The 17,771-nt window shown below is 48.6% G+C and overlaps 1 protein-coding gene and 1 long non-coding RNA gene across 2 annotated transcripts; one reads left to right on the top strand and one right to left on the bottom strand.

Moving 5' to 3' along the window:
* Window positions 1-165: 165 nt before the first annotated feature.
* Window positions 166-2,345, top strand: LOC115598040. Its single transcript, XR_003987343.1, has 2 exons — window positions 166-385; window positions 1,972-2,345. It is a non-coding gene; the product is annotated as an uncharacterized LOC115598040 (long non-coding RNA).
* On the bottom strand, window positions 529-17,002 carry TTL (tubulin tyrosine ligase). The gene is made up of 7 exons (XM_030447271.1): window positions 16,628-17,002; window positions 12,931-13,009; window positions 11,062-11,294; window positions 7,794-7,929; window positions 7,422-7,691; window positions 6,347-6,490; window positions 529-4,566 (listed from the first exon to the last, which is right to left on the bottom strand). The coding sequence occupies exons 1-7, from the start codon at window positions 16,782-16,784 to the stop codon at window positions 4,449-4,451; spliced, it is 1,137 nt and encodes a 378-aa protein (XP_030303131.1). The 5' UTR covers window positions 16,785-17,002; the 3' UTR covers window positions 529-4,448.
* Between the last annotated feature and the right edge of the window lie 769 nt (window positions 17,003-17,771).

Here is a 17,771-nt window from a genome sequence, read left to right as displayed (position 1 = left end):
GGGAGCACGCTCTCTTCGCCTCACCCCGCCCTCCCCCCGCACGCCGCTTCCCGGCCTCGCAGAGCACGTCCCGGGCCGGAGCCCCACGGCCTCCTTCAGCCCCTCCCGCCGTATCCCCTCTTCCCGAACCCCTCCTTTGTGCCCCCCGCCCCCTTCCATGTCCCCCCTTCCCGCCCCCCCAGGGCCCTACCCCAGCCACGTACATCCCAGCAGGAGCCCTGGGGAAGCTTTGACATTCCCCTCCCCCTCTCCCCTTCGCTCCCCGCTTGCTTTCCCACCCCTGGGCCCAGAAATGCACCCCCAGCTCCTGCCCCTGCGGGGACAGCCCTGAGGTGAGGCCAGCCCCCCTCACGCCATGCTTCTCCCCTGCATTTGTAACCCCAAGGTGAGTAAACCTCTGCCCTGGCTGACTTGGCCAGCTCCTAGGGGCCCACATGGCAACGGGGACAACCTTCACTACTGGCACCCACACTCCTGGGGGACCTGACACCCTTGGGACCCACTGCCCCAAGGAAACACTGCAGGCTGTTGGGTCTGTATGTTTTAATGATGGTTTAGGAGAGCTATGGATAATCACCAGAGATCCAGGAGCTCAGGAACCTGCTGGCTCCCCACGCACATGCTGACACGAGCAGCTGGGGATGTGGACTGGTGCCTGACAGGCTGCCAGCTTGCCAGTACCATATGTACCCCACCATCCTCTCAACATCAGGGTCTTCTGAGAGCTGCCACAGTGGACACTGGCAATGAGACATGATTATGAACTTACATATGGCACAGCATTGCTCTCCTGGGGGCGAGCTGCATGTAGAGAATAAGAAATGCTGGAAGCAGGAACATGCAAGCAGTCCAGAAGGGAGCTGGTCACAGTAGGGCTGGGAAGCCAGGCCAAGAAAGGCTTTTCAGCCTTTCTTAGACTTCTCCAGTATTATCCATTGTCTGTGGTCAGCCAACAGATTTCAGCAGGAGTACAGTAGCTGTTGCATGGTTATCACATGTCTGGTATGAGACAAGCCACATGGGAGTTTACTGAAACCCAGAGTCCAGTGGGCCCAGACCCTGCTGGAAAACACAGCTGGAGCACCTGGGCCTGAAATTCTTCATGGCTGACATGAAGGGATACAACTAAGACTAGAGACATTCTGCAGTATGGGAGGTGTCTTCTGGAAACCCAGCACCATCCTTTGTGAAAGCTCCGGAGAGAGCTTTCCTATTTACTTTCTAGCTGAAATAAGCTAGAAAACATTTATTGTTTTGTATTCCTAAAAATAAAAAAACAAAAAACAGTCCCACAAACAAAAAAACCCACAAAGTCTCACAAGGGTATCTTCTGAGTATCACTTGCAAGGTGCACCCACGGCTGCCATGCTCACACCTCAGACATAAAAGGAGCATCCTCTACTCCATCTTGGCTAGTATTTTGTGCAAGACTAGTATTAGACACTGTGCTCTCCATCACCTGTTATCTATCTACCTCCTGTGCTTTACCCTGGGGAGCACTTTGAGAGCATGTGGTAAATACCATGTCTAGTGGTATTTAGTATACAGATTTACTAAGAGATACCTGCTGTTTTCCTCCAGAAGCTGTTGCTTATTTCTGAAAAACCGAGCAAATGAGCCAATGTCAAACTGTCCCTGACTCACTATCTCCCCTTCTGAAAAAACAGGGTATGAATAGCTGCACTGCTTGTAGTCATGACTCTACCATCGAGCTGAAGCCTTGCTTTCAGTTAAGCAGCAAAACCAGCCATCTGCTGACATGCTGGAATGCAATCTGGGGTGAAAAATGTGGAAGAAAAGGCCTTGGAGTTAGAGATTCCAGAGTCCCTATTCCTCCCAGTGCTACCAGCTGTTTCAATGAGGGCCATTGCTGTTGTCTGCAACCAGGCAGCTTTCTTGCCCTTATTCCACTCACATTACTGTGCAGCTAGGGAGTGATTAATTTTTTTTTTTTTAATTTCCCTTCTGCAGTGAAAAGAAGGATGACTCTAGCACCTCAGATAATTAGCATTTCTCACTGCATTATGACGGAGAAAAATACCTCTTCTCACTTTGCGCTCTGCTTGCCTCTGCCCTAGAAGAGCCCAACGTCTCCTGTTGCCTCAGTCACATCCCAAACTGATCCCAGACTGATTGCTACTAGATCTTCCTTTTGCTGGGGAAAAAGCTGTATTTTTTAAGCTCACACGAGCTAATGTGTGAAAATGCGAATGGCAAACTTCATGAGTTGAGCAACAACCCCTACAGCCTACATTTTACTTTGGAGAGTTACCACTATACTTTACCTGTCCTTCAGTGAAATTTTGACACCTGTGTGCTATCATATGGTTAAAAAAATCCAACCAGTCCTTCCCCCCAGCACCTCTCCCAGCTTATCACCCAGTGCTTCCCATCTCACAAATTAATGCTTTCATGGCCCCTCTTTCTGAATGCCCACAAGGCCCAAATCTAGAAACCAGACCTGGGACTCGTGGTCTCAGTGGAAGTGAAGCTACCCACCAGCATCTGCACTGCAGGGGAACAAAGCTGCAGGCCTGTTTTCACAAAGCTCTTGCTTTCTGTCACTTCCTGGTGTGCACCCTGTGTCCACAACAGCCCCTGCAGATGCGATTCCACGTCAGACTTCAGGGCCTCGACAACTTCAAGAAGTGGTGTGCAGCTCTTTGGGCTGTGGCGTCTTCTGTGATGCATCTGTGAGGTTTTGCTAAGCACTGTTCCCTCCTGGATTTGACTGTCCCTGTGTGAAACAGTGCCACCTGTGGATTCACTGCATGTTGCTATGAATGCCCATGCCATGACAGCACAATCAAAACTCAACATTCCACAGAGGCCTGGGACTTGTCCTGTCTACAGAAAGATGCCAGGATCATCTGCTGGCATGAAGACCTCTGAAGTCTTCATCGTGAACAGAGATGAGTATGGAAAAACGCTAGGATCTTCTGAGAGAGGCAGATTCACTTCCAATTACATACAGGCAGACAGAAGCTTGGAACCTTCAAAATCTCTTCTGGTTTCTTTGTCATGGATAACAGGAACCAGTTTATTTCAGTGCCAAATATCTCCCTGAGAGAGGCAGCAGAAAACAGCCCTGAACACTCCTCACAATGCCCACTGCCACTACAAGTGCCACTGGGCTCTGCAAAGAGCTCTAGCTTCAGAGGGATGTGCTGGGCTCACGTTGAAAATTCAGGCATACTTCACAGGGTGGGCAATGTACACCAGGGATTTAGGTCATACTTGAAGTAGATGTTAGCTCTGAAATTCTGGGACTTCAAGGAATTATAAACTCCTCTCCATCCCCAGACACCTGCCTGGCCATCTGTGTGGCAAACCTATACACAAAGAATCTCTTTCCTGATCTATAAATCTCACCCACTTTCCCCCCTTTCTGGGACCAAGCTGTGGGCTGTGATCAGGGCAGGAAATTACAGTATTTGTCAAACAGAGGAGAAGAAAATTGGCTGGATCAAATGAGATAAAAATCCTTTGGGTTGAAAGGTCTTGGATCCAAACTTCAAATGCACAAAGGTGAAAGCTGAGCCAAAATTCTCTGCAGTGTCTCAGAAGAAACTGAAAAGATTGGGTTTCTACTATTTGAAACACTCTTAGCACAAAAGTTATGCTAGAAATCCTGCAGTCCCCCTGTGAGCCCTGAGGGGGCCTCTCTCTACCTCTTAAATAGAATCCAATTGCATCCGAATGGGATGGACACTGATTCAAATCTCATTAGGAAAGGGGATAGCTATATGTGAACAAAACTGCCTTCCTTGATTGAGTTAACTCACCACCTGCAGTTCAGCACCCTTTTGCCAGCCATTGCCTGGGTGTTCAAACAACCAGTTTAGAAAATGACTTAAGGAAACTGAATTCTTAGCATTTCTGGTTTTAGGCATCCTGCGATGCAAGACAGTTTGCTCCTTTCTATGTAACAGAGCAGGAACAAACGAAAGGAGTCACTTATTTGGAGCTGAGCTAAGGCACTAATGATGCAGTAGGTGAGGAAAGAAGAAACACAACGGGAGGAGGACAACTTCCCAGCCACGATGTCTCAAAAGCTCATAATTCTCTTTGCTCAATTCCCTTTAAAAAAACCAGACAATGTTGTCTCTATAGAAAAGAAGCTAATACAGTATTATAGTATCCCTGTTGGGGTTTCATTTTAAGGTTATCTTGTTGTTCTCCCAGAGAGATTTGTTTCAGATATCAAAGTCACATGAGCTGTTTCTAAAGTGGATTTTGGTGAATGCAGGCAGAGTTATCTGAGCAGCTTTGGCCCACCAGAGGTCTGTGTGGATGCCTCTTTTGTTGGTTTTCCCCAAGATTTTCTAGAGAATAAGGAGCTTGTCTCTATCACTTTTTTTGGCATGAGATTGAGATAAGCCACCCAACTGTTCTGACCCAACGGTTGCAGTCTCTTCCTGTGCACAGCAGAGGCTTTCTTGTTGTCATCACAGCTTGATAAAGATCGATGATGATTGGCTTGCCTTCTGCCCAGTGTCGTTGAGGGGAAAAACACTAGAGATAGCTACATCCACAATTCCTTGGCAGAGCTCTGCATACAGCTTCCTAAGAGACAAGAGAGTGAGAATCAGATGCTCAGGCAGGACAAATCAGCAGAGCCATGACTAGTTTTCACAAAGACAAGCATTTTTCCAGCAGAATCTACAAGATCCACTCCTATTACAGGTAGCTCCAACATGGCAAATGGTAATGAGGGTGGCATCTCCTCTCTGCCTACCCCAGCAACCATCTCCTTTTTCAACCGTGCTCCCATTCTTAGTACTGCCCTCTGCCAGATGGGACCACAAATCCCATTATCTAATTTTAGTGCTAGAACAGGCTCCCGTGAAGAGTCCCCACACCTTCAGACACTAGACTTGAGTCACTGCAAGATATGCAGTGGCAGACAACAGCTGGGCACCTTCTGTACCAAATCCCTTCCAACTCAGGGAGTTGTGATTATCACAGCAAATGCCGTTTATGTGGGAATGTGACCCAGTGGGATTGTTCTGATGCATGGTGCACATCCTCTTGTGAGCAGGTATAGAGACTTCATGGGACCCTAAGGAAGCATGGGATGTGTTTCACCATGGCACAGCTCATGCAGAGCAGAATGAGGGAGAAGAGAAACAAGGTATTTGAGAAATGAACTAACAATAGCGCCTCTTTCTGCTAAAGAAAAAAACATGTAACCTCCCAGAACATGTTGGAACTAGGGACATTTTCAGTCCCAAAGCTGTTTTTACTGGGACTAACAATGTTTTCCACTGTGGGCCTTTGGGGCTACATGACAGCAAGACATTTTTTCAGTTCTTGGGAATGCTACTGCTTTCAGCAGACAAGATTCATCTCTTATGTGAGATCTGTGTGATGCAGATGCTATAAATTTGAACAACCCTGAAGAGAAGCAGCCACAAATAGCCAAAACCTACCTCAGCTTCTTTCAATGCCTACAGGAGCACAAAGCAAACAGAGCATTGCTGCAATCCAAATCCACACAGCAACAGTCAAATTCTACCCATACAGCAACACAAGAGGTACAAGGCAATACTGCACCATGGTGCACATGGTGAAGAGGGCATCCTGGACACAGATAGGTCCCCCAGCCTTAGACCTAAAAGGCTGCTGAATAGGCTGGCTGTTAGGTTTGACCTGTATTTTTTGTTTACTGTTGGTGATGATCTAATCTTGCTTAATCTACATCTAATCTAATCTAATTTAATGTAGTGCTGCACAGCCTATTCTGTTTTGCTGGGATTTTACACAATACAAATGCCCACTTAGCAAAGATTTCTAGTCTCCCACAGTTATCTAAATCACTTCATACAGCACTCCTGCTGTGCCTATGCAGAGACATTCCTGGCCACTGCTGTTTGGCTGTCCCAGCCTTCCTGTGTTGAGGTTTTGATCCAATGTCTGCAGCATCCACAGTGTCCTCTGGGGTCCTGCTGCCTGCAAATTCAGTCACTTCCAGCTGCTGCCCTTAATGCTACTCATTTGTCATGTGTTCAGGTAACGAGCAGCCACCAGCGGCTCTGCAAGAGTCTTTGAAGCTACCTGATCTCCAAAGCAATTCTGCAATACAACTTCAACCCAACACCACCAATAAAAATCACCCAAGTTATATCCAAACCCATTTGTGCAAAAGCTGAGGGATATCAGAGAGGAGGAATGAACTTTAATCATTTGGCACTTAGTGGAGAGTCCACTTACAGGTTAGCTTGAAAAAACCCTGCTGCTCACTTTCTTCCACCTTTTTCACTTGGTGCTGGGACTCAGTAATGTTTTGGATGAGATAAGTGAATGGTGGTGAATTGCAAGGATATTACAGAAACTGACTACTCACTGGGCACATGCCGGGGCTCCATTGATTTCTATTAGCCAGACCTTCAGCTCCTCATCCACCATAAAGTCAAAGCCAAAGAGCTGGAAGCTCTGGTAGTGAAGATGTTTCGTGCTGATTACAGGCTCTATACACATAAGGCAGCTTCTGTGAAGGGATAATCAGAGATCCATGATTAAAAGCCTTGTGGACACACCTGTTGCACTGCAGCTTCTGAGGACATGTGCATAGCAGAATTAAGTGAAGTGATCCCCTTTTGCCCTGGTACTGTCCCAAATGACAGGCTACATCCAACACAAGTCAAACAGTAACCAGGTTCCAGCAAGTCAGATCATGCAACCACCAAAACACACTTAGGGACACCCACGAGTTAACTCTCAAAGAGCTGCAGAGTAGAATCCACCCTCACTACTAGATTAGGCAAGTTGAAAAACATGATGTGTGATTAGAGAGCTGCATCAAGTCGCCATGGAACTGCCACTGAGATAATCTGCCTGAGTCCCTGAAGGACTCAGGTGTCATGTCTTTTGCTCTAAGCAACAGTGATGGGGTAAATTCTACCATAAATTCCACAGTAAGTTCTACCACAAAAGATCACTTTGTCAAGACTTGGATTTTTCACAGCACTGTGGTCTCAGAGATCCCTCTCCAGGTCCTTTCTGTGCCCAGGAGGTAGCTGGCTCTGTGTGGACTAACATGATCTATGCCAATGAGATGTGCTGCTGCTTGAGGATAGGGGAAGCAGTCAGATCCTTCAGACTCAAGTCTGCTTTAATCTCCCCTCCTACACCTCTTTTAACCTCAACCTCTCCCAGCCCTGTCAACCTACCCTCTTCTCTTACCAAGTGATCCCACTTCATCCTTTTCCAGATACAGCTGGAAAAATGCAGACACATTGACACATACCCTTGAGACAACACCACTTACTGAGGTACCATTTTATTAAGCAATGACATTAGCGTCTTCATGGCTTTATGTTAAATTTATATAATTGAAACCTTCCCTTGTATGTCTGTCTCCTTACACATCCTCTATCACTGAAGAGCTACATTCCCATATACAACAGGCAGCTGGTTACCTTATTATGTGTTTGATTTGCAGTAAGATGCTATTTTCAAGCGTTGTGTTCAGGGCATCCATTAGATACTGGTTGAACTCCTCGAAGAACATTTCATTCCCTTCCTCATACCGCCCATAGTTTTTGGAATATTCCTTCTGAATGCAGTGATTGGTCAAGTGGCAGGTTTTGTCCTGGAAATTAGCACTGTTATATGGTTCGGAAGAGGTCCGCAGGACACCCTCTCTGTAGAGGTAGATATTATATTGATGATCCACAAGAACCCAGCTCCTGAAAGGCAAGAGGAGGAAAAAAAAAATCTAGAGTCAGTTGTTTAAAATGAAACAGCATAAAAATGAAAACTGGTATTATTACAGAAGCAGGAAAGCTTACCTAATGTCAAACTTGCGATGCCCTGGCTCTAAAAGCAGAGGCTTCTCCAGGTATTTCTGGATCACATGCACTTGTCCCTGCTCATCAATGAAGTCCAGGAGCTCTGAAGCCTCTGAAGAAATCAGGATACCTTCCCCTGGCACAGAAAGACAAAGACAAAATCAGTTAAAGGATCATCCTTGCCTTTGCTGGAGCCTTTGCAGGACCCAACTGGAACATGGTTCGTATGCCAAAAAAGCCACATGATAAGCAAGAATCCATGGCCCCCCAGGGCTGGTCAGTGCCCAAGTCATGTCATGTGTCATGTTTGCTCAGCATCAGGAAAGGAATCTGCAGAGGGATTTCTATTTTTTTTTATTACCACACCACAGGGAGTCCAGAGCCCCAGTAACCAGAGCTAATACACATGGGAATCAAGGGTATCTGAAATGGTACAGCCTGCCCAGGGCTCATCTTGGGGTGTGTGTGGGGGTGTGTAGTTATTTTGGTGCAAGGGGATGCACAGCAGACAGGGACCTTGACAAGTAGTGAGCCAGCTGCTTGGTTTGGGCGATTTTGTTTCCTTTTTTGGAGCTGCTTTCCCTACTGGGCTTGCCAAGGGGCAGGCTTCATATTCTCAGCACTTTTTGAACTTTCTTTTGGGTTTTTTTTTCCTATTTTTCAGAAGTTTGGAGAACAGGAGGTTTTGGGTTTTTTGTTAATTTGAGGGGTGAGGTTTGTGGATTTTTTATCCTAGACTGAGATTTTCTCCCCCTGCCTGGCTTCTCTGGCACTCACTTGTGCAGTGTTGTCCTGCTGACTGAGTTCATGTAAGTTACTATTAAAATCATTGCTGAATTAGGAAAATAACTATTTCAAAATGTTCATCCACGCAGGAGTGTTTTTCCCTGATGTGGAAGCTCTTCATTAAAGAGGCTAGATGTGCCATGTTTTGGCTGAAGCTGTCACTGTTCATTTCTTGCAAGAGTCCAGATATAAAATCACTGTTGCAAAGCAGTAAAGAGAGAACATATTACTTCTGGGATTTGATAAGGGGATGGCACGGTGCCACATGAAGGATAAACCAACTCAGGTAAAATTAGCTGGTGCTATGTCCACTCTTCAGACATTTGGTTAACTTTTTGGACTAAAGTTGATGACTTAATCTTGATTTTGTGTCAAGTGTTTTGGAGGAAATACTGAGTGAAAAGAAACAAACACTCTTCAAGGAGGCATTATGGAAAAAAGAGGTTTGGAGCACAGGCATAGTTTGATAGCATCATCCCATGGAAAACGCTCCTAGCTGTGACTTCTGAAGGTCACTGTTGGCAAATCCCTGCAGAGACTTTCAGTGCTCCATGCTTTGCATACCTGTAACAGCTTCACAGCCCTACTGACCCCTATGCACTGAAAGGAAATACTTTCATAAAGACATGTCTCACCCATGGTTTATGCAGGGGGCAAGATTTTTAGCACCCTGGTGACAGCAGAGCCAGGCATAAACTTGCACTGGTATATTCACAGGCTGTACACTGAGGAAAGCAAGGAAACAACATCTCTGTAATACAATAAAGCCCCTGCAGTGAGAAGATTAGCAAGCACCCATTCTGCACTGGGCAGATGGTGAATCAAGGGGGAGGTTAGCTTAACTGTGCACCTACTCAGCAGCTCCGTGAAGCAACAAAGCAGCTTATGAGAGGCAGCTATCCATTCTCTCAAAGAAAACATCAAAACACAGTTGAAAAATCTCTCAGCTTTTAAGATATTATATCCTAAACCTTTAATTTTCCTTTTACCGATGGACAACCAGGCTTCTACTAGAGTTGTCGCAAGTCATGGGCTGTGCCCAAGCTGGATCTGCTCTGGCAAGTAATGCCGATGAGCATTCTTTTTCATCAGCAGTAATTCCCACATGCTTTAAACTTCCCCCTAGGAGACCAACACGAGGCTCTGCTTTTCACTTGAATTCCCAGCTTGAATTTTGCAGCACACTGATGAATATGAAAGGTTACTCCATTTTACTGCAGAAGAGACAGGATCACACTTGAATATAGTATGTGGAGAGTTTAAACCTCCCCATACTGCAATAAAACACAACAATGATGTTTTCAATTGCCCAAACTGATTCTTTGCCAGGCAGTAATACCACACAGATGCACATTCCCTCACTGGCATGATGAAAAAACTCGTATCTCCTTCCTCCCTGATGAAAATAAGAATATTCTTCTGATGCTTCTTGTAACACAGCCAAGAGAGCAAAGCAGTGAAGTAAGCCTTCAGTAAGGACAGCTTTATCCTGCAGACTTCCTGCAGCCACCTCTGTCTTTCACATTCTCTGGTGATTTTTGTAAGACTACATCAAAAGCAACTCTGTAAATATGAGTAATACATGTGGGGTTGCTCCCTTTGAAAAGGCCAGGTCCTTCCTTGGGCTGGGTTCTGCAGCCTGGGGTCTGCACACACAGCAAGACAAGTTTAAAGTCTATCTGATGACGTGCCCGTGATACTACCATAACAGACAGTGCACAGTTACCAAGGCATTACACCTATAGCTGTGTTCAGCTATCTAGTCTAATAGCTTGTTATTTCTATAGAGCAAGCAATGCAGTGACTCTGGAACAAGGAAGGGCACATCACTTAGGTATCTATTGCCTTATTCAAGCTCATGGGACATACAGACATTGCACTGCTTGTCTCTGTTGTGGTACCTTCCCCTCTGGCTTGGGTGTTACTTTGATGCACTGAATTCATGGCTGCTCAACCAGTCTCTCAATGTGACCATAGGTAGGCCACTGGCAGCAGGCACCTGGTTTCACCTGAAAGAGAAGCTGTAGTATTTCTGCCAGGTGAAACCAGGGTTGGCTGCAGCATAGAGAGCTGGGCTCCTTGTCCTTGAAGGCTGCTGTCCTGCCTGCTTTCCTCCTCCCCACACCCTCTTCTGCTCCCTAGTATCTCCTACTTTCCACACTTCCCTCACCTGATGGACCCTGCTCCCTTTACCTGGCAGCAAACTCACATATTTTGAGGCACATGCATAGAAAAGTAGAGGACCTTTCACTGCTATCCATGTCCAAGGTAGTATGTGCAGACTAGAATGCTTGTCAGGAGCCTGATGTCACCAAGCAGACAAAGGAGAGGCCTTATGCTGGCTTAACTGGCACCATGCTGGTAGGTGAAGCCCTTCACTGACAGTCTAGATATCAGCTGGGCTCAGCAAAACCCTGGAGTTCTACTGATCAAATAAGAGTCAGAAATAATAAGAAGTAGCTCATTTTGCAGGAGAACTAACCTTTTGCACCAGCTGAGGACTTAGCAATCCACACGTTGCCTTCGTTGCCTTCCTGACGCCTGCTGTAAGCTGCCAGGAAGACCTCCCGCTCATCTGTCCTTGCATTGTTTATAAGATGGCGAATTCCATTCTGTGCTGGAGCTACAGGGGTCTTCAAGTTCGTTGGGTAAATCACATATGACTCAGGGAACCAAGTGCAGGACTCCGACAGTTCAGGGCTTGTCTTGATTAGCCTAGGCAAAGAGACAGGCTGCTAATCTCCAGTGTCCCCTGTCTGCATGGACATCATTTAATAAGTAAAAAATGATCACTCACTGGGCTCTTTTGCTTGGTGATGAATAGCATTTTACAGATAATCTGTGCCAAATTATTTTATTTTCTTTAGACCTTTGAAATCAGTTTTTCCTAAAGATAGCATGGCAACCCCAACCCACAGCCAAGCACTGCTCTTTGAAACAGACCTGCATGCCTTCATTAAACATTTTGTAGATACTATGGATATTGTGAAGCAATCAGTAAAGATTCCACATAACTAGATCTTGTGGTACATTCCCTGCATCATCTCTGCACACAGGAACAGGGGAGGTAGGTTTGCTGACACAGAACTGGGAAGGAGAGATACTGTGATAACAACAGGCCAAAGGGAAGACAGAGCAGCAATGTTCTCTGTGCTGGTGCTTAGGTCTTGATCCCATCCTCAGAGATCTCATCAGCTGTCCCAGTAGCAAATGAAGACCACTGAGAACCCACTGAAAGCAAGATCATGTTTTATATCCCAAAGCATTTGGGATCCCCCTTGCATCAATCTCTCTGGCACATATCTCCTACCAGTAATATCAAGAGATGTCAGACTCCTGTAAGCAGAACCCAAGCTGGTTGTCTTTCAGAGTCAAGGGAGCTGCCTGCTTCTCTGAATGTCTACCCCGTGCCTTGCTTAAGGCTAAAAGCAGAGCTCATGACTTGCTGAGTCTGTTGAAATGGCAGTCAGTGAGTGACACCCTGGGAGCCCCGAGGAATGTCATTTGTGGTCCCCTGGGTTCATGAGTAGCTTGATCCCATAGTCTGAAGTGTCAACCAGGCTTCAGGACTGAAAAATAGGTGTGCACTGTCTCTAGACCATGCACCACTGACAAATCCAGCTGGGTTTAAAAAAATACTCTGCTAGTTTCTGAAAAATACCATCACCACTGTAGAGAAAACAACTGGGATGAGATTATTTGCAGAGGAAGGAGAGGTCTTTGATCAAGCACACAAAATCAGCAAGAGGGAGCACAGACGCTGAAGCAGAATCAAATGCTTAAAGAACAAGAGCTCTGACATGAAGAAGCCCTAATGGCCACCGAGTCTGCACAGGGACAAGGGTTATCTACAATGAAAGCTTTTCCACATTTTCCCAGGAGACCCTAGCACCACTGGTCACACAGAAATAACTCCCAGATCTCTTCCCGGAGATGTCTCCATGCATTTGTTTGACCGACAAATTTGATTAGCTAAAGGCATATTAGTGTCTCATCTCTGAATGAAACAGAGACTAAAAGAAGTAGATTTTCATTAAATGTCTACAAGGAAGAGGAGCAGGTATATTTAGGTTTTCTTTTTCTTTTGATTTTGCTCTAATATGATTCAGTACACTCCATGGTTTCAAGCAGATGTAATTCAGCGCAAATGGCATTTCCCCTGAAGTTACAAAGAGGTCTTTGTGCCCACAGATAGCTCTAGAGACCAGCACACGAGTCTGAAGAAAGAACATGCTAGGACACTCCCAGGACAGCTGTTCTGCAAAATACCCTCTGAACAGGTTCAAGACTTGATGACAGTTAGAAGAAAAGTTTCTGCAAACCCCATGTAACATTTCAGTGAATTTCTTACTTCACCAGAGATGCTTTGCGGCACAGCTTGTCTGCTCCCCTGTAGTAATTCACCAGCTGCACAAGTCCAGGTTCATGGCCTAAAAAGAAGAAAAACAAATTGGTCATCAAACTTCTCAATTAAAGAAGGAAAAAAAAAACAAACCCAAAAACACTGCTTTGTGCAAAAGACCTGTGAAGTGGGGAAGAAGAAAGAGATTATGTCCTCAACCAGCATCACAGAAACAGGCTCTAAGCTGATACTGGCTCCTGTGGTTTCATTCTTCTAGTTATGAAAACCCATGCATTTACACAAGTCTGTTTTGAATCTGATACTTCCATTTTCCATAGGAAAATAATAATTTCCTAATTAATTCTGGGAACTGGCAGGGTTTTTTGCTGGTTGAAATATTTGAATTACTCTTAAATGTAGTAGGAGAATGCAGGGAAGCACACCACAATACAGAGATGAGAGCTGAGGAAAGGACCTTGTTTCTTTGTCATGTACTGCAAGATTCTCTGTTGGACCCCATATCACAAAACATGAGAAAATGTTAAGATCCGGGGTCTTGCTTAGCTCTGGCAGCTTGCAACAAGACCCTTGGACAGCTGGGGTGGTAAGGGACCTCTGTGGGGGGAGGTCTCTGCTCCAGCCTCTTGTTCAGTCAACATCTGAGAAGCTCTAAGGATGAAGATCCTAATGCTTCTACACATCCTTGTCACAGTGCTTGACGACTACCTGAAGTCATTCCAGGGTGTCTGTGCTCTTCTTGTAGTGCAAAGTCCCAAACTGGTCCCAGTCTCCAGCTGTGGCCTCACAAGTGTCAAATAAATAGGTATCTTCTTACTAACTCTGGACTTCACACCACAGCCTGCCATCCTCTGTCTTCTCACACTACACAAATGCTTGCACTCAGCTCCTCTCTGGGAGGACAGGATGGCAGCAATTGAACATAGCAAATCTGAACAACAGCACAAAGCCTCTCCCACACAACCAGTGCAGCCAAAAATGGATGTGCAAGAGGTGAGTGATGCCCCTAAGGCAATGCCTGTGTCACCAGTGACAACAACTGACAAGATCATTGATAGGGAAAACATGATGGAAAACTACTCTGGTCTGAAATGATGTAAGACCACCTAAGCATGGCAGCTACTTCCATCTTCACCTCTTCAAAAAAACTACTTAGACCCTGAAAAAGGATTCAGAGTTTTAGTTACCCTCCTTGGTGTTTGCCTGGGAAAAAAAGGTGTGCAGCAAACATTACCTTAAAGACGAGGCAGCTGCAACTCTGAAGCTTCAACTCTGAAGTCATGGCCCTGACCTGGGTAACTATTCTATTCATAAAGCTTTACATACAAGAAAGTTGATAACCACTTTCCAGAAAAGATATGTAACTTCAGGCTTCAATGTGTAGCCAGCACTGCCAGGCACTAATGCACTGAAAGATACTAGTAAAAAGCACACAATTTCCTTCTGTTTTCAGTTTATCAGTTGTTTCCTGGAGGAACCATGATCCAGGAGACCCCACCACTCTGGGTTGGTTCTGCCCTACAGTGGGCTGTCCATCCTGTCACCAATGATGTAGGAATGGAGCTGGTGAAAGGAGGAGGGTGGAAGCAGATAAAACCTGCTGTGAAACCACTGATGTTGGTTAATTCTGATCCACTGGGAAGCACATCCTCATTGGTTTCCTGAGCATCTCCATGGAGCAATGGGTTGCAACATGGAGTCTGGTGGTCAGCAAGGCAGGAAGGGGCACAATTCCCTAAGAATGAGGGTATCAGTGAGAGCAACAGAAGTCCCTGCAGCTGGACAGAAGCAGTGATGCATGCTGAACACCCAACTTCTACCTTTCTCCCACATCAAATCATCTACCCTGAGTAGTACAAATTTCCACAGTTCCCTGAATTAATGTCTGAGTAGAGCTTTTAGGAAAACCAGACCAAGCCAGCTTTGATGCAACAGTTGCTTAGGAAGACACCTGAGGATGATGTACCAGACACAATACAGCTTTTTGGAAGATGTACCAAAATAAGGATGTTATTTTTGTTCTGAATCTACTGATAACAGGCAACCATCTCTTGCTATAGAAGGATGGGTTAAAGAAGTCAGTGTCAAAGCACAGTCTTTCTCCATGGGTCATAGATGTGTCGTGGCTTTGAGAAATGTTTTCAGTTTTCAAGCACCCCATGGCAACACATACTGAAGAGCTCATTAAAGTTGTTCCATCACCCAGGGCTCTTTTTAAGGATGGAACGTGTTAGTAAGAGACTGCCATGAGCCCACCATGGCTAGACATACTGAGTAGGTCCACTGACATTGAAGAACTGTACTGTACCTCCTGCTCAGATGTTTCTGCAGCCAGAAACATTGCTGCAAAACAGCCCCAGGAAGGAAGAAACCAGGGCCAAGGGCAGGGAGGGAGGTCAAGGGTCCTGCCAGCATTTGGATGCAGGGGATTGCAGGAGAGAAAGACGCTGCTCAGCTGGGATCTGCAGCATCCTCAGCCCAAACCTGCTCTGACAGGCCTGGTGACAGAAGACAGGACAGCAGCTGGCCCCTGCCAGCCCTGCAGGCTCTATCCCAGCTGTGGGCAATGACAGTGCATCTCTGCTCCCTGCAGCACCCTACAACACTGCCAGCGCCTTGCTTGGCTCTCGCTGCTTGTGGGCACTGCAGGGCACTCTCCATCTGCTCCTGGGCTCTTCCCAACCCAGCAGGGCATGGGTCGGGGTGCCTGTGCTGACAGCCCTGTCTATATCCGGACAGGAAGCATGCCTGAGAGGCAGAGGACAAGCACAGGGAAGCCCCTCCACTACGGCAGTATTCAAGGGAGTCAGACAGCAGAGAAAAAGGTGGGGTTGGGAGTGGCTAGGCCCTATACACACACACACACACGATCTCTAGAATAACCCTGCTTCAAGCAGGGATGAGATGTGCCTGTCACACCCACCAAGCCGACGCACATCCCCACCAGCCTCAGCTCTGGGACGACGATTCGAGAGTGCTTGGTTCAGACCTGTGTCCCCACCTGTCCAAAACCGTACAAACAGCCCCATAACATGTATCCTCAGCATCGCATGTGCATCCCTGCCCTGCACCAAGCCACCACTCTGCATGACTGCAATGGTGTAAACGAGTTCCCGTTGCCTCCAGCTGTGGGGACAAGACGGGCAGGCTGGGGGCTGCGTGTGAGAGCGCTGGGATCCTTAGGGTCTGCGACATGTGAGGGGGTCCCCCTCCACCACAGAGGGGACACACACACACACACCGGTGAAATGGCCCTCCGGGAGCTCGGGAAGGAGATCCTCTGACAGTGGCTGGGGGCAGAAGCCCCCGACAAGGATGGCTGGTCCGGCTTCTGCAGAAGCGGCGGGGGGTCGGGCAGCGGCTGCACCGACCCCCCCGGCTCCCCGCCCTTTGTTCTGGGCGACGCTGGCCGGGCCCCCGTGTCGGGAGCCCAGCGCACGGTCAGCTGCCGCTGCCAGCACACGTCCAGCTGACAGAGGCCGGGGAACACCCCTCCCTCCCCAGAACACGGGGGACCCCGCCGGGGCACGCCCTGCCCGCAGCCCCCGCGTCCGCAGGGGTGGCAGGGGGCTGCGACAAGAGGCGGGGGACCCCAAGCAGCGGCGGGGACGAGCTCACCGAGACGGGAAGGGCAGGAGGCAGCCCAGGTCGTAGGTCCGGCGGGGGGGCAGCCGAGGGGGTCACTTACCCAGCCTGCCGAAGGGGAGCCGGTTCCTCTCCCCCAGCATCAGATTGAAGCGGGGGTTGTCCCTCCGGAGGCGCCGCCACTGCCCGCTGGCCAGCAGCAGCCGGCTCACCTCGGCATACACGCTGCTGCCCTCGTCCCGCACCACGAAGGTGTACATGGCGACGGGGAGGGGGGACGCCCCGCCCTACCCCCGGCAGCCCGCGGGGTGCACCAAACCCATGGGACCCCGCCGCAGCCCAGGCAGGGCCCTGCGCCGCCGCCGCCGCCCGCCCCGGCTCCGCATGGCCGGGGCCGCCGCCCCCGCCCGCCGCCCGGTAGAGCCTGCCCTGGGCGGGGCGGGGCGGGCGGCCCGGAAGTAGAACCGCCTGCCCCCCTCTGCCCGGGCAGTGACGTCATGGAGGCCTCCCGGTTTCGGGCGCTGTGTCCGCCAGCCTGGCCGCACTGCTTCCCACTCTGCCGGGGGTCGCTCCTGTTCCCCGGCTGCGGGCGGGCTCGCCGCAGGGTTGGGGTGGGCCGCGTAGGCGCTCAACACGCCGCGCCGCAGCCCGCCCCGCCCCCCTGAGGCCTCAGCGGGGACACTTCCCCCCCCCTCCCCAAAACTGTGTTCTTCCGGCCCCGCCTCTCCTCAGCGGCAGCCCCGGTCCGGCCACGGGAGGGTTTGTGGCCCTGCGGTGCCCTCAGGCTTACGGGCATGGTGAGACACCAGCCCTGGTCTCGCCATCGGAGGCCCAGGCCCAGGCCGATGGGTGGTGTGGCCTTGCCACGGCGAGGGAGCTCAGGCGGGGAGCCTCAGGGCGGGCAGAGACCTGAAGAGGTCGGCCAGGCTCGAGGGGGGGGGGGCAAGCAGGCAGGCTGGCTAGAGACGACAGGAACTCTGTGAAATAAAGGATGGAGGGAGAAGCCAGCAATGATAGAAGCTGGAGCTGGAGGGGCTCTTCGAGGAGCACGGGAAGGAACGGGCTCTTCTTCCTCCCAGCTCATTAGACTGTGTTTAGGTGCTGTGTCCAGTTAAAGAAGGATGTTGTTGTTAAAACAGAGCTGTAAAACTGCTGCTGAAGGAGGACATCAAGTTAGGAAAGGGCCAGCTTGCCTCTTCCACCCTGTCCACTCAGTCTTGTCCATGTCTGGGAGTGATGCTATGCTC

The sequence above is a fragment of the Calypte anna genome, chromosome 3 (assembly GCF_003957555.1).
Source record: "Calypte anna isolate BGI_N300 chromosome 3, bCalAnn1_v1.p, whole genome shotgun sequence".
NCBI classification, from domain to species: Eukaryota; Metazoa; Chordata; class Aves; order Apodiformes; family Trochilidae; genus Calypte; species Calypte anna.
This window is presented reverse-complemented; position numbering and strand designations above follow the sequence as displayed.

What these genes read in the sequence shown, in the direction of transcription:
- TTL (XM_030447271.1), bottom strand. Translation starts at nt 16,784, where the DNA reads ATGTACACCTTCGTGGTGCGGGACGAGGGCAGCAGCGTGTATGCCGAG. An exon ending in GTCCTCAGCTGGTGCAAAAG is followed by an intron (nt 7,930 to 11,061) that starts GTTAGTTCTCCT and finishes TTTCTGTGCCAG; the next exon opens with GGGAAGGTATCCTGATTTCT. An exon ending in GGAGCCCCGGCATGTGCCCA is followed by an intron (nt 4,567 to 6,346) that starts GTGAGTAGTCAG and finishes CTTGTCTCTTAG; the next exon opens with GAAGCTGTATGCAGAGCTCT.